At 33.9% G+C, this 15,363-nt stretch overlaps 2 protein-coding genes across 2 annotated transcripts; both read right to left on the bottom strand.

Moving 5' to 3' along the window:
* Positions 1 to 591: 591 nt before the first annotated feature.
* On the bottom strand, positions 592 to 2,179 carry LOC25480788 (uncharacterized). The gene is made up of 4 exons (XM_013586738.3): positions 2,070 to 2,179; positions 1,654 to 1,735; positions 1,365 to 1,420; positions 592 to 1,243 (listed from the first exon to the last, which is right to left on the bottom strand). Exons 2-4 carry the CDS (start codon positions 1,691 to 1,693, stop codon positions 851 to 853), a joined length of 489 nt encoding a protein of 162 aa, XP_013442192.3. The 5' UTR covers positions 1,694 to 1,735; positions 2,070 to 2,179; the 3' UTR covers positions 592 to 850.
* A 3,059-nt stretch (positions 2,180 to 5,238) lies between these two features.
* On the bottom strand, positions 5,239 to 12,059 carry LOC120577280 (glucose-6-phosphate 1-dehydrogenase, chloroplastic-like). Its single transcript, XM_039828383.1, is given in 10 exon segments — positions 5,239 to 5,751; positions 6,068 to 6,244; positions 6,246 to 6,263; positions 6,370 to 6,599; positions 7,191 to 7,311; positions 7,402 to 7,552; positions 7,648 to 7,852; positions 8,675 to 8,789; positions 10,529 to 11,201; positions 11,906 to 12,059. Coding segments are annotated over 8 exon segments (1,248 nt in total). The 5' UTR covers positions 8,771 to 8,789; positions 10,529 to 11,201; positions 11,906 to 12,059; the 3' UTR covers positions 5,239 to 5,501.
* Positions 12,060 to 15,363: the final 3,304 nt, after the last annotated feature.

The raw sequence follows: 15,363 nt of genomic DNA, 5'->3' as shown, positions 1-15,363 counted from the left end.
TCGGCTCTGTTATGGTACCACATGCATAGTTTCATTGTTGAGGAGTCTTAGTAGAGTTGTCATGTCTTGCATGAGTCTTAGAAGTGAAGTCAAGTGGTCGCATGAATCATTGTTACTGTTGCCATTATTGTTGGATGATGAAGTTGTTACTGATGCTATATTATGACTGCTGAATGATTATGATGATAGGGTGTTAGATTTATTTATGTTATTATATATTATCATTATTGTTTGAGAATCTCACCCCTTCTGCTTGAAAACGTTGCCTTTCCAATGGGTAACTTGCAGGTGATCTTAAGTAGTAGGTGGTGGCTCACAGTGTCTAGGGCTCTGATACGTGGGATGAGATTTTATTGCTTGAATTCTTTCCTATGTATCAATTTTGAAACATTACTGATGTAGCCCTTTGGTGATCGACTTTTATGTTGAAATGGCTTTATGCCAAGAATAATTATTGTAGACTGAATGATGTTGCAAACAATCCGCTGCGAGTTTAATGACAATTTTATGAACGACGTTTGATTAAATAGATTTTTATATACTCTCTATTTAGTAAATTTTAAATGAAGAAATGTAGCATGCCTGTTATGATTACTCTGATTATTGATGTATTATTATTAATTAAATTGATTTTGGGAAATGGGGTGTTGCATTATCCCTTCTACAATACAACAATTCTTTTCTAGCTAACAACATAAGCAGGTACACAATAACAAACATGCATAAATTAGTCCTTCTACAATACGATTCTCTTTTAGCCAACAACATAAGCCACACACGAACACATAAATAACTCACTAACACATAAATTTCAAACCTATAATTGAGTACTTCAGTAACTGCTCCAACATTAATAACTGAGCTTTTTTCTCTTTCTCTCAGTCATCTCATTCTTTTTCCCTCTTCTTTCATCATCACTTGAGCCGGTATCAGCAGCCACAGCCCTATCAGCCTCCACCTCTTCCCTCTTCTCTCTCTTTCTTTTCCTCATCCCATTCTTTTTCCTTCTTCTTTCAACAGCTCCTGGGACCATATCAGTAGGCATAGCCCTAACAGCCTCCAACTCTTCCTTCTTCTCTGAAGCTAAAGCCTTGTCTAGAGCATTTTGAGCCTCTTGAAAGGCAGCCACAGCAGCAACCTTCAACTCATCTAAAGCCTTAACCTCGTCTTGAGCCCACCAGATCTTTTCAAAGGCATTATAGAAAGCAAACCATAACTTTTTCTTGACCGGGTCCACCATAACCTGCATGTTTAGAGATTGATACATTAATTAAATAAATCAAATATGCACATAGAAACTAAGCGTGTATCAAAAGAATTTCAAAGGGCCCATAATCTTGCTAGAGTCGTCAAGAAAAACTTGCCGAAGTAGGTATGTCATCAACGCCCGGCCTATTAGGACAAATACAACGCCTATTATCTGCAAATATACTTTGAATTCAGTTTCCCAATATTATACTTTGAATTAAATTACCATAAGTAATTCATCTCGAAGATATGCAAAAGAGAATCACTTAAAACAAATACAATGTCAGTTCACCGGTGCCACTAACCCAAAGCACCGTGGTTTCAAATCAGTTTCCCAATATTAAACAAAGACAACCAAGAATCAAAAAATACATAAAAATGCAAAAAGAGATCATTTGAGTTTACCGAATCTGAATCCTTCTGCGAAAGGGATGGTGAGGACCATTGCTGCTGGCAAGGTTGGTTTAAATTTCAACAAAGAGCACAACTGATATCAAAGAACAAAACTCTTAAAAAGCTATATATAAATGTTAATAAACATTGGGTTTCATAGAGAAGAGAGAATAACAAAGGAGAGATGGCAGATAATATCCAGAACAATTAAAATAATAATATAGTGTGATTGAGGGTTTTAATTTCATGAAAATTTCTGACAGCCTAATTTAAGGTTTTAAACCCTAATAATACCCCCAAAAAAAATATAGAACAGATTCGAATAATATAATTTATAAAAAAGAAGCAACAATTGAATTGAAATGAACAGAAGAGAATGATGAAAAGCTATGAATGAAGTAGAATTGCAAAAGAATAAAAATAAATACCAGCAAGCAAAAGCAAGACGAGAGGACTGTGAAAAACAAGGGAAGGGATAGAAAATGAACTCTGAAAACGCGATCAGCGAGTATCTAAATAAATATAACAAAACCGGTTGGTCACCCGGCCCAGCCAAATTCCGGATATATGCTTCATTGGCCCATGTAACTGCTATTGCCAAGGAAAATTACTTTTCTCACATCAATTCTTTTCTAAACACACATGAAAATTATTGAAATACCTCTAGCCGTAGTTAAATACCGCTGCATAAAACTGGTGGTAATTAATTACCGCTGTGACCTGAAATTAAAAGAGATAAATGTTTATCAAGGTTTTTAAGGCTAAGTTATAAAAAATTGTAATTTTGAAACTTCATTTGTTTAAATATACATATGAATGCAACAAAACAATGATTTCTTCTTCAATCTAAATCTCTAGTATAGAGTATTATGTTCTTATTTAAGTACGTAGTCACCAATAAAAATCATAGAATTGTACACTATACATTCAACTATATAGAACGTAGTTGATATTCTCAAATTTGTAGCTTTGAACTAACAAAACCTCCATCCTAATGTAATTCAATAATGTTTCATTACTAAAACGAAACTAAATATTATACTAAAACGACTAATTATTGACTCATCAGAAGGACGCAAAGGAATGCATGGCAGGGGTAGAGTGTCTCCACAGTCGTATTTCTCCTCTCATCCCTGGTCGTCGTCGACTCGACCGCCACCGTCAGCGGTGAATTTTCTCATACGGCCTCCTCTCTAGATCTCTCTGTCTCGTTGCCTCTTCCGGATACAGTGGTTGGGTCATTTTAGTAGTGAAATAAAGGATTTGAATTCCCTGCACTCAAATGGTTGGAGAGTTAATCTTTATAAAAAAAATTGTCGTCCAATCTTTGCATTAAACGTAAATAATTGTATGTTTTCTTAAAAAGGGACTACAAAGAAGGAAGGAATTCGAGTTCGAGGAATAACACTTCAAAAATTTACCATTATAATTTAAGAGTTCAATGAGGCGTCACTCTCAACACCCAAAAAGATGGAGATTTTCTTTTCCCACCATCCGGGCTTCTCGCGCGCCTTACAACATTTGGATAATATCTGAATATAATTGTAAAAAAACATATTAAAAAAACCTCCAACACTAACAATTCATATTTCAAAATTTGAACTAGATTTAGAGGGTGGAAAAAAAAAACTCATAAACATATATGGAGTTGCACAAAGTTAGTGTTGCATCATGAGAGAAGTATAAAACACTATGGGATCAATACATTGGGGTTATGAGCAATTATATAATTGATTTTGACACCATATTTCTACTCAAATATCAAGACATTAAGTATATGAATGATCTCACATATATGATATTTAATATTCTTCTTTTCATGTTAGATATTTAATCACAGTTGACATACCATATTTACAAGTTACATCAAACTTTTTCAACCTTTTCCTTTCATACATTACGTTGTTATTCCTATCTCAAATGAGCGTTGGTGTAGTATTGTTCCTTTTCAAACAAAAACAAAAAAGAGAAAAAAATTATCGACATCCGGTTTGATATTTTACTGAGTTTTTTTTTTTAGGAAATTTTATGGTTAGCAATGATATTTTTATGCAATAAAAAAGAACGATTATACTTACCAAGTGGATGATGATGCTATTGAGTAGAAGAAATTTTTGATTTATGATTTTATATGCATACTCTTCAGATTAAAAATTGCAGAAATTAACCAACATGGGTTCATAAATCCAGATCTACAGAACAAAGTGTGACAAATCTTCAAACTTCAGGAAAGGGAAAGAAATTTAACAAATTTATTATGATGATCAATTTTTTAATTTAAGGGGAAGAAAAAAGATGGGATTCATGGTGATAATACATAACTGGAATCCAAATAAAACAACTTGTGCATGGTGCATAAATTTGTGATCTGTGCATGCTAAATATCAACTAAGCAGGTCGACAATAATAAGCATGCATAAATTAGTCCTTCAATACAGTTCTCTTATAGCCAACAACACAAGCAGGTCCACAATAATAAACATGCATACATTAGTTCTACAATACAATTCTCTTCAATAGCCAACATAAGCTACACACTACAAATAACCCACTAACGTAAATTATAATTTTGAAACTTCATTAGTTTAAATATACATATGAATGCAACAAAACAATGATTTCTTCTTCAATCTTAATCTCTAGTATAGAGTATTATGTTCTTATTTAAGTACGTAGTCACCAATAAAAATCACAGAATTATACACTATACATTCAACTATATAGAACGTAGTTGATATTCTCAAATTTGTAGCTTTGAACTAACAAAACCTCCATCCTAATGTAATTCAATAATGTTTCATGTGCAAACAATTCATTACTAAAACGAAACTAAATATTATACTAAAACGACTAATTATTGACTCATCAGAAGGATGCAAAGGAATGCATGGCAGGGGTAGAGCGTCTCCACAATCGTATTTCTCCTCTCATCCCTAGTCGTCGTTGACTCGACCGCCACCGTCAGCGGTGAATTTTCTCCTGCGGCCTCCTCTCTAGATCTCTCTGTCCCGTTGCCTCTTCCGGATACAGTCATGGAAATCTCTAATCTAATCCCAAATTCGCCAAGGAACACTTTGTTTGTCAACCCTACGCCACCACCTTATGATGTTTTAGAAATTTTTGTTTTTAAATATTGTTTTGTAAATCAACGTTAAGGACTCTTTCTCAAGTCTGTTGAGGTCCATGAATGTCGTGGAGGTGTTAGAATTAATCAAAGACTTCGATAATTTGACATTTTACTCGCGTGCCTGTGGATTTTATCTGAGGTTTGAAGTAGACTTTGCAGGTGTGGGAGAAAACAATATGCATTGATGTTGTGTAGTGAGATAGAAGCTAAGCGTTTGTTGCCACAAGGTTTTGACAGAGAGAAATAAGTCATTGCTAGTTCCGAAAATGAGACAAACAATTTGACTTGTTAGGCTGCTTTGCTTGCCTGTGTGTTGTATGATTTTTGAAGCTGTTAATTAAAGGATTCACTGTTAAGAATGTTACATTGAATTAGCCACAAAAGAAACATATTTTGAGATTGAGCTGTACATATGCTGCTTCATTTACTTCACTTGTTATTCATTATTACTTCACTTGAAAAAGTTTAAATTAGAAGAAAAATTGATATACAAAAAGTTGGCATCCTCTTTAAATATAGGTATAGATGATTTTGTCAAAATTCTAAATCAACTAGATGCCCTCAAACTCAAAGCACAACAAGTGCAAGACATAGAACATAATAATGTATGCTATTATTCTACACGAAATTTTCTTCTTACAATGAATAGAGAGAAACACAAAACTATCCTATAAGACTAAATACGAAATTGATAATGTATATGCTTATAATCATAAGCCGGCTCAATTATTTATCAGTCAGCGCCACCAAGATCTCCCCATCTTACATTGTGCTTTGCAGCAAGGTAGTATGCTCCAACCGGTCCTCTGCTACCATAAGGATAAAGCTCTGGAGCAATCTTCTTGTTTTCAATTTCTTTTAGCAATGGAGTGAATAGTGCCCAAGCTGCATCAAGTTCATCACTTCTGATAAACAGTCTTCGTTCGCCTTCAATAGCATCTAAGAGTAACCTCTCATATGCATCTGGTATTTCTCTTGCATACCTTCACAGAAATTGAAAGTCACCAAAACATGTTATTTTATGTTCAATTATAATTATGAAGAGTAAAATGTCAAAACAACAAAGACAAAGAGATTAACTAGGGTCAACACAGTGACTTTTATGGAAAACTATCACTCCATATTGCAGTAAGTGTAACATCATTTGCATATAGTATTTTCTAGCATACATACATTATAATGAAGAAAAAAAAATTCCTTGCTTCCACTGAATTAACAAGACTACTGTGTTAACTTTCACATTTGAATTTAGATTAATTAGCCAATTCCATGAAGAATATATCTAGAAGATCTTAATACCTTGATCTGTAAAGCAAATTGAGGTCACTTCTGTCTAATCTCATTCCCAGACCAGGAACTTTGTTATTGATCTTCAAATATATAGCTTCATCAGGTTGTACACGAAGCACAACCTCATTTGTAGCTTTGTCCAAATCAGTTCCAAAGTTCCGTTTGTACAAGTTACCTGGGACATGTTTGTACTCTGATTTCTGCACTGATACATTTTTGTGTGTGGAGTGTTTTTTAATTCATGATTCCAAAGAATGCAAAGCTAATTCAAAAGTCGCAGTTTTTCTAAACAAAGACTAAATGTTCCATACCGTTTAGTATGAAGGGCCTTGCCAGCTTTCATGAGAAAAGGAACTCCGTCCCATCTGGCATTGCCAATAAACAGAGCTGCTGCAGCAAATGTTGGAGTAAGACTACCCATTGGAACAGTTGAGTCGTCTATATAAGCAGGATATGATCTACCACCCTTACTGTGGCCCTTATATTGACCAACTACAACATCTTCAAGCTGTATTGGTCTCATTGATCTCAGAACCTTCACCTGAGTTAAAACTTAAAACTATTTTCAGCAATCCAGTCCATGATGATTTGTTAAGATTAAACGACATTTACAAGGACCAATTAAAAAATAAAATATCCTGGGTAAGGTACACTATATTTTGAAAATTTTGTTAGACCTACTTCAACCCTAGAAGCAAAGCTTAATTAAGGACTAAGTCTCTGTGTGGATAAACAACTTAATTAAGTACTTATAGCATAAACGTCTATCATATAAGTGCTTATGTATAAGCTATTTCTATAACAAAAGATAAAATAAAGTCAAACTATTCTCATATAAGCCATAAAAATGCTTTATAAGCTATCCTGGAGAGGTCATGAGAGTAAGCTAAAAACAACTTATGAACATGTACACTGTTTTCATAAGCTCTTCCAAACAGACTCACATGTATTTATGACAATAGATAAGCTAACATAAGTCAATCCAAACAGACTCTAATTCGGTCATAGCTCTAGTCGATATGAAATCTCAATACATCCCATCATGTCCAAGATTGGACATCTGAAGAGTGGATAATTACAGGTAGCCCGATAATATCGATCATAACACAACTGATAGCCGGAAGAGATATACCTTCTCATTTCTGATGTCCTCGGCATCCAAGCTGACAGGTGGCTCTATTGCAAACAATGCTAGTATTTGTACAAGGTGATTTTGCATTATATCACGAATGATTCCGTAGTTATCAAAATAACTAATAAAAGAAAGAAATCATTTTGATTAGTTTGTGAATTACCACTTTTCTTTAATATCATAAAGAAAGATCTAAGAAAATATGACTCACCCTCCTCTTGCTTCTGTTCCAAAATCTTCAGAAAATATTAGCTGCACATTACGAATGTAATTCCGGGACCATAGAGGCTCAAAAACAAGATTTGAAAAACGAAGCACGGAGAGATTCTCCACAAGCTCCTTACCCAAGTAATGGTCAAATCCTAGATAGTAAACGAGTTTCAATAATTTCAAACTTTCTTCTCTAGCTTGTTGTGAAGAAAACATAAAATAAAAAATAAAAAATAAAAAATAAACCTGAATATTTGGTCTTCAGTGAGGTATTGCTTCAACCTTCTTGTTAGCTCACTAGAGGATTCAGAATCACGACCAAACGGCTTTTCGACAATTACCCTTGTCCAGCCATTTTTTGAAGAAGCTTTGAGGCTAGCACATCTCACCACATCCACAAATATGTTTGGAGGTATTGACAAATAAAACAACCTGTTTGAAAGTCTTCCACCCTATAAGAGACCATTGTCAACTGAAACTTTTAGAACAGCAATGTTGGTTAGAAAGTATTAGAATAATAGGATCGAATAGATGTAGATTAGCTTCATAGGAGAAGTATGATTGATAGTAAGAAACATAGGGAAAACCCTATATTGAAAAAGATTAAGAGTAATGAGTACATGGATGGTCTTTTATAGACCTCGATTACACTTAACCACATGTGTTACTAACTATAGTTCTAACTAACATTTAACCAACTCTAACTGCCTTAACTAACTCTAATTATCTCAACACTAACTCTAGTTATCTCAACAAAAAGTAAATTATACAAAAAAAACCAATGAGAGAGCACATGATATTTGATCATGTAGTTCGGTCAATTGTGCCAACATCTCCAACTGCAGAGCAGTTGCAATACCTTTCTATTAATCAAGTTACCCCTGAACCGTACTCACCCTGCTCGAGCAACTTGTCCACTTATTAGGACCATACCCACCAAAAACAAAATATGTACTCACCCTGCCATGAGCCATTCACAAAATATGTATCAAGACCAATGCTCGGGCATACACCTACTTTTTCTGTTGATAATAGAATGCTTTTGTAACAGCCAGTTTTGATTTACATATTATCATATGCTCTAGAGCCTTTTTCACCTTATGCTAAAAGATCTACATGGTCCAGCACTTTTTGAAAGAATATTACATACAGGGACTATTTTGAGAAAGCAATTATTGTTTAGTGTTATCTCAGTTTTTTTTATCATTTATGTCAAATTTGTGGATCAAATAGCATAAAAGATCAAATATGTTTTTTTTTTCCTCGAGCATTACCTCTTTCTCTTTTAACTTGGAATCCAAATCTAGAAAGTCTTCCTCAGAGTTGTACAAACCAGAATGGTAAAAGCATCTTTTCAAGAAATAATCCATTATATCTGCACAATTTGCCCTACAATTCAAAAGAACTCATCAGTATAGGGGAAAAGTAAGAAAAAAGGTTTTACATCATGCTGCCACAATAACATGAAAAATGTGAATTGATAGCGATGAGTTTTACTAATGACTTAAGAAAAGGTGAAAGAATTTCGTTAAATATTTGCCAATTACCTATTAATTTTTCATGAAATGACATTATGACACACAAATTTAATATCAAATTTCGACATCAATTTGGATGGTTAGCAATGTTCAAATATGTGATCAATCATGTTCTGTGCATGGTTCATGAATATTACAATTTGGTGTCAAGATTGTGTCAAAATAACAACTCTTATTTTCAAACCTGAAATCTTTTTTCCCTCTACTATCATGAATTGTTAGTTATATGACCTTTTTAGTGTTGCATCATGAGAGAAGTATAAAACACTATGCGATCAATACATTGGGGTTATGAGCAATTATATAATTGATTTTGACACCATATTTCTACTCAAATATCAAGACATTAAGAATATGAATGATCTCACATATATGATATTTAATATTCTTCTTTTCATGTTAGATATTTAATCACAGTTGACATACCATATTTACAAGTTACATCAAACTTTCTCAACCTTTTCCTTTCATACATTACGCTGTTATTCCTATCTCAAATGAGCGTTGGTGTAGTATTGTTCCTTTTCAAACAAAAACAAAAAAGAGAAAAAAAATTATCGACATCTGGTTTGATATTTTACTAAGTTTTTTTTTAGGAAATTTTATGGTTAGCAATGATATCTTTATGCAATAAAAAATCGTTTGTATTTTTGTCGATGCATTTTTAATAATAAAAAGTAGCAGATAATGAAGTGTTTTTCTACTGTGCGAAATCATAGCAACCAAGAAAATCGGAGATTTATGGAACAAAAAATTGTGAATTATACTGCCGTATTGCCGTAACTGAACGTAATTTGAATATCTAATACAACATTAAATCCAAGTCCTCCATTAGCTTAAGTAAAGTCTCAAAAATCCAGATCTTTCAGAACAGAACGATTATACTTACCAAGTGGACGATGCTATTGAGTAGAAGAAATTTTTGATTTATGATTTTATATGCATACTCTTCAGATTAAAAATTGCAGAAATTAACCAACATGGGTTCATAAATCCAGATCTACAGAACAAAGTGTGACAAATCTTCAAACTTCAGGAAAGGGAAAGAAATTTAACAAATTTATTATGATGATCAATTTTTTAATTTAAGGGGAAGAAAAAAGATGGGATTCATGGTGATAATACATAACTGGAATCCAAATAAAACAACTTGTGCATGGTGCATAAATTTGTGATCTGTGCATGCTAAATATCAACTAAGCAGGTCGACAATAATAAGCATGCATAAATTAGTCCTTCAATACAGTTCTCTTATAGCCAACAACACAAGCAGGTCCACAATAATAAACATGCATACATTAGTTCTACAATACAATTCTCTTCAATAGCCAACATAAGCTACACACTACAAATAACCCACTAACGTAAATTTCAAGAAAAATCCTATGAAGACTCTCTTTATGATATACTCTCTAACAGTGATATACTCTCTAACAGTCGCTCTTTCATTGGCTACAATCAATGCATAGGTTCTACCACTTTATATGGAATCAATTTCTAAAGTCCAAGACTCACATCAATTTTACACAATTTGAGTGTTTTTAGCACTCCTCAAATTTCAAACCTATAACTAATTAATTACTTCAGTACCTGCTCCAACATCAGTCACTGAGCTTCTTTCTCTTTCTCTCGGCCATCACATTCTTTCTCCCTCTTCTTTCATCAGCTTCTGGGCTGCGCTTCTTTCTCTTTCTCCCGTTCATTGCATTCTTTTTCCCTCTTCTTTCATCAGCTCCTGGGCTGCGCTCCTTTCTCTTTACCCCGTTCATCACATTCTTTTTCCCTCTTCTTTCATGATACATCATCCACTTCTTTCTCTTTCTTTTCCTCATCCCATTCTTTTTCTTTCTTCTTTCATCAGCTCCTCGGACCATATCAGTAGGCAAAGCCCTATCAGCTTCCGACTCTTCCTTCTTCTGTAAAGCTAAAGCCTCGTCTCGACCCTTCTGAATGGAAGCCTCAGCCATATCAGCTTCCAACTTTTCCTTCTTCTGTAAAGCTAAAGCCTCGTCTCGACCTTTTTGAATGGCAGCCAAAATAGCAGCCTCCAACTCTTTTAAAGCTAAAGGCTCAGCCGCTAAAGGCTTATGAGATTTATGAAATGCAGCCAAGACAGCAATCTGTATCGTTCCCATGGTCGGGCTCATGAACCTTTCATAAGGTGGCGTTTCCGTGACCAGGCTCAGTGTTTCAGCAAAAGGCGGCCTTGGCCTGACCGGCCTCATGACAAAAGGCGTCTGTGACAGCATGTCTGGAGATTCACCTGCAAATTTAAAGATTGATATGTGAGTGAGGGTTTAACTTAACACTGAAATCAGGATCATAGAACAACTCAAACATTCAAAACAGTAGCATAACACAAAAAAATAATAATAATAAAAAAACATTTTAAAACCCCTGAAATATTAGCAAATCACAACTAAAAATATCTAAACCCCCAAAGGGAAAGGTTGCAGAACAAGTGAGTGGAAAAAAAAAAAAAAAAAAAAAAAAAAAAAAAAAAAAAGAAAGAAAGAGAAAACAGAACAGGGTGTATTTTTGTATAAAAAAACATGGTATTTAAATATAGTGGAACGATTTATCAATTAATAAATAAATAAATCCAGATTCTGGCCCTACTCGAGCACAGCAAGAGGTTTTAATTTCATGAAAATCTCCGACATCCTTAAAAAAAAAAAAAAAAAAAATCGAATTTAAGGTTTTAAACCTAATCCCAAATCCCTCAAAAAAAAAAATCCAGAACAGATTAAAATAATAATATAGTGTGATTGAGGGTTTTAATTTCATGAAAATTTCTGACAGCCTAATTTAAGGTTTTAAACCCTAATAATACCCCCAAAAAAAATATAGAACAGATTCGAATAATATAATTTATAAAAAAGAAGCAACAATTGAATTGAAATGAACAGAAGAGAATGATGAAAAGCTATGAATGAAGTAGAATTGCAAAAGAATAAAAATAAATACCAGCAAGCAAAAGCAAGACGAGAGGACTGTGAAAAACAAGGGAAGGGATAGAAAATGAACTCTGAAAACGCGATCAGCGAGTATCTAAATAAATATAACAAAACCGGTTGGTCACCCGGCCCAGCCAAATTCCGGATATATGCTTCATTGGCCCATGTAACTGCTATTGCCAAGGAAAATTACTTTTCTCACATCAATTCTTTTCTAAACACACATGAAAATTATTGAAATACCTCTAGCCGTAGTTAAATACCGCTGCATAAAACTGGTGGTAATTAATTACCGCTGTGACCTGAAATTAAAAGAGATAAATGTTTATCAAGGTTTTTAAGGCTAAGTTATAAAAAATTGTAATTTTGAAACTTCATTTGTTTAAATATACATATGAATGCAACAAAACAATGATTTCTTCTTCAATCTAAATCTCTAGTATAGAGTATTATGTTCTTATTTAAGTACGTAGTCACCAATAAAAATCATAGAATTGTACACTATACATTCAACTATATAGAACGTAGTTGATATTCTCAAATTTGTAGCTTTGAACTAACAAAACCTCCATCCTAATGTAATTCAATAATGTTTCATTACTAAAACGAAACTAAATATTATACTAAAACGACTAATTATTGACTCATCAGAAGGACGCAAAGGAATGCATGGCAGGGGTAGAGTGTCTCCACAGTCGTATTTCTCCTCTCATCCCTGGTCGTCGTCGACTCGACCGCCACCGTCAGCGGTGAATTTTCTCATACGGCCTCCTCTCTAGATCTCTCTGTCTCGTTGCCTCTTCCGGATACAGTGGTTGGGTCATTTTAGTAGTGAAATAAAGGATTTGAATTCCCTGCACTCAAATGGTTGGAGAGTTAATCTTTATAAAAAAAATTGTCGTCCAATCTTTGCATTAAACGTAAATAATTGTATGTTTTCTTAAAAAGGGACTACAAAGAAGGAAGGAATTCGAGTTCGAGGAATAACACTTCAAAAATTTACCATTATAATTTAAGAGTTCAATGAGGCGTCACTCTCAACACCCAAAAAGATGGAGATTTTCTTTTCCCACCATCCGGGCTTCTCGCGCGCCTTACAACATTTGGATAATATCTGAATATAATTGTAAAAAAACATATTAAAAAAACCTCCAACACTAACAATTCATATTTCAAAATTTGAACTAGATTTAGAGGGTGGAAAAAAAAAACTCATAAACATACATGGAGTTGCACAAAGTTAGTGTTGCATCATGAGAGAAGTATAAAACACTATGGGATCAATACATTGGGGTTATGAGCAATTATATAATTGATTTTGACACCATATTTCTACTCAAATATCAAGACATTAAGTATATGAATGATCTCACATATATGATATTTAATATTCTTCTTTTCATGTGAGATATTTAATCACAGTTGACATTCCATATTCACAAGTTACATCAAACTTTCTGAACCTTTTCCTTTCATACATTACGTTGTTATTCCTATCTCAAATGAGCGTTGGTGTAGTATTGTTCCTTTTCAAACAAAAACAAAAAAGAGAAAAAAATTATCGACATCCGGTTTGATATTTTCCTGAGTTTTTTTTTTTTTAGGAAATTTTACTGAGTTCCGTCAGCGGTGAATTTTCTCTTGCGGCCTCCTCTCTAGATCTCCCTGTCCCGTTGCCTCTTCCGCTTCCCGTTCATTCAACACCAACACCATGTGCCAGTACGATGAACTCTCTGATGAGTCCAATGTTGCCGATCGTCGTCGTGCTGGTCGCTCTTTCCCTCGCACTCGCCGCGACGATTCCCTTGTTATCGCTCTTTTACTCAATATCACTATTTTATTTAATTGATTTGATTAACTAATACCAAATAAATACTAAATTTTTGTGTTTTTAGATGTGTTTGTTCCGTTTTCTCCAAGGTGGCGGTGGTGAACTCAGCGGTTGGTCCATAGTTATGAGTTGCGGCAGCCACTACGAGGCAAACCTGTTATGATGGGTTACTCTAATCCAATGAATGATGTAATTGCAGAGAATTTCGGCGACGATTCAAATTCGAAAGTTGAGGTAACACTTAGATCTGCTCCTTATATCGTATCATATTATTCTTGAGAGCAGCCGAATCATTGATGTTTGTTTGGTTTTGTCTGTTCTTGCTGATTTGTTTTTTTTTTCTTTTTCAGATCTTATAAATAACATTCCTCATTAGATTGAGAAATTGTTTGGGGTTGTCTTTGGTAAAACAGGTTTGTTTCTTTTTGTCAAATTTTAAGACATTGTATACAAGCTATTGTTGAGTTAATAATTTGTAAATCATGGTAAATACTCAATGATTTTGATCGCATGTCAACAAATTTTTAACTTCACAATTTCCTTCACTTTCCTTCTTTGTATCTTTGCAAAACTAATATTCTTAGTTTAGGGTTTCTCAAGGACATTGTTTTTTTTTTTTGGACAGAAGTGAAGGGCATTGTTTGGAAGCAGAATGTGTGTCAATTAGTTCATTTAAGAATGTTTTAAATTTTTATTTTTTCTTTTTATAGAAGTGTATTTTGAACTTTGTATTCATTGAAAAGGTCATTAATGTTTATTAGAATTTTGTTTATCAAGGATGTTAAGGCCAAAGTTATAAAGATTTGTAATTTTATAATTTTGCAAACTTCATCGGCTTAAATTGCAACAATACAATGATCTCTAATGTTGAGTATTATTTGAAATTTGGTGGTACTTACTACAACAAGTTTTGAACCAGGGTTGGTGGGGAGCTTTGAACCAACAAAAGAAATCCAATCTGGGTGATATATATAGCCCTGATGGGATAAAACTGCAAGTGCACGGTCTTACCGAAGTAGTAATAAAAGAGTATCGTTCCGATAGGGAGTTGGTTAATTCAATTAACTTTTGTTGGTGATTAGGAGAGAATCAAGATGTAAAGTTGGGGTTTTGAAACGGTTAAAAGATAATAATATAAAAGAGCCTTGGGATCATTGGTTCATCTTCATGACAAGTCCTTCTTAAACCAAACTATTAAACTTATAACCTTATGTTAGACCTAACTTCTAAAGTCAGTTTCTCTTTTGTTCCTCTAGCCATCAAGCCTATTTCGCTGACTTGATGACTATTAGATTTTGGTTCCTCTAATAACCAAGCCTATTTCGCTGACTTGATTACTATTAGTTCCCTTGAAGATCGAAACTATATGTCTCAAGGATTGCAAAGACTATTTCGTTGCCTTTGCAATCCTTGTCTAAATTCACTTGTTCGAATATCAAAGCTCCACTTTCGTTTTATGAATTGATATTTGAGATGATGGACGAACAATTATCAAACCCTCCACTTTCGTTTCCACATTTTGATAATGGTTAATCCATGTTAAGGCGGTGAATTTAGATTAGAGATTAGGGTTACATAAGATTAAGGTTTAAAGCTTGGTTTGATTAGGATTATGTCATTTAGTCTTATCCAAAAAT

The sequence above is a fragment of the Medicago truncatula genome, chromosome 8, assembly GCF_003473485.1.
Source record: "Medicago truncatula cultivar Jemalong A17 chromosome 8, MtrunA17r5.0-ANR, whole genome shotgun sequence".
Taxonomy (NCBI): Eukaryota; Viridiplantae; Streptophyta; class Magnoliopsida; order Fabales; family Fabaceae; genus Medicago; species Medicago truncatula.
Note: the sequence above shows the minus strand (reverse complement) of the source record. Positions and strands in the feature narration are given on the sequence as shown.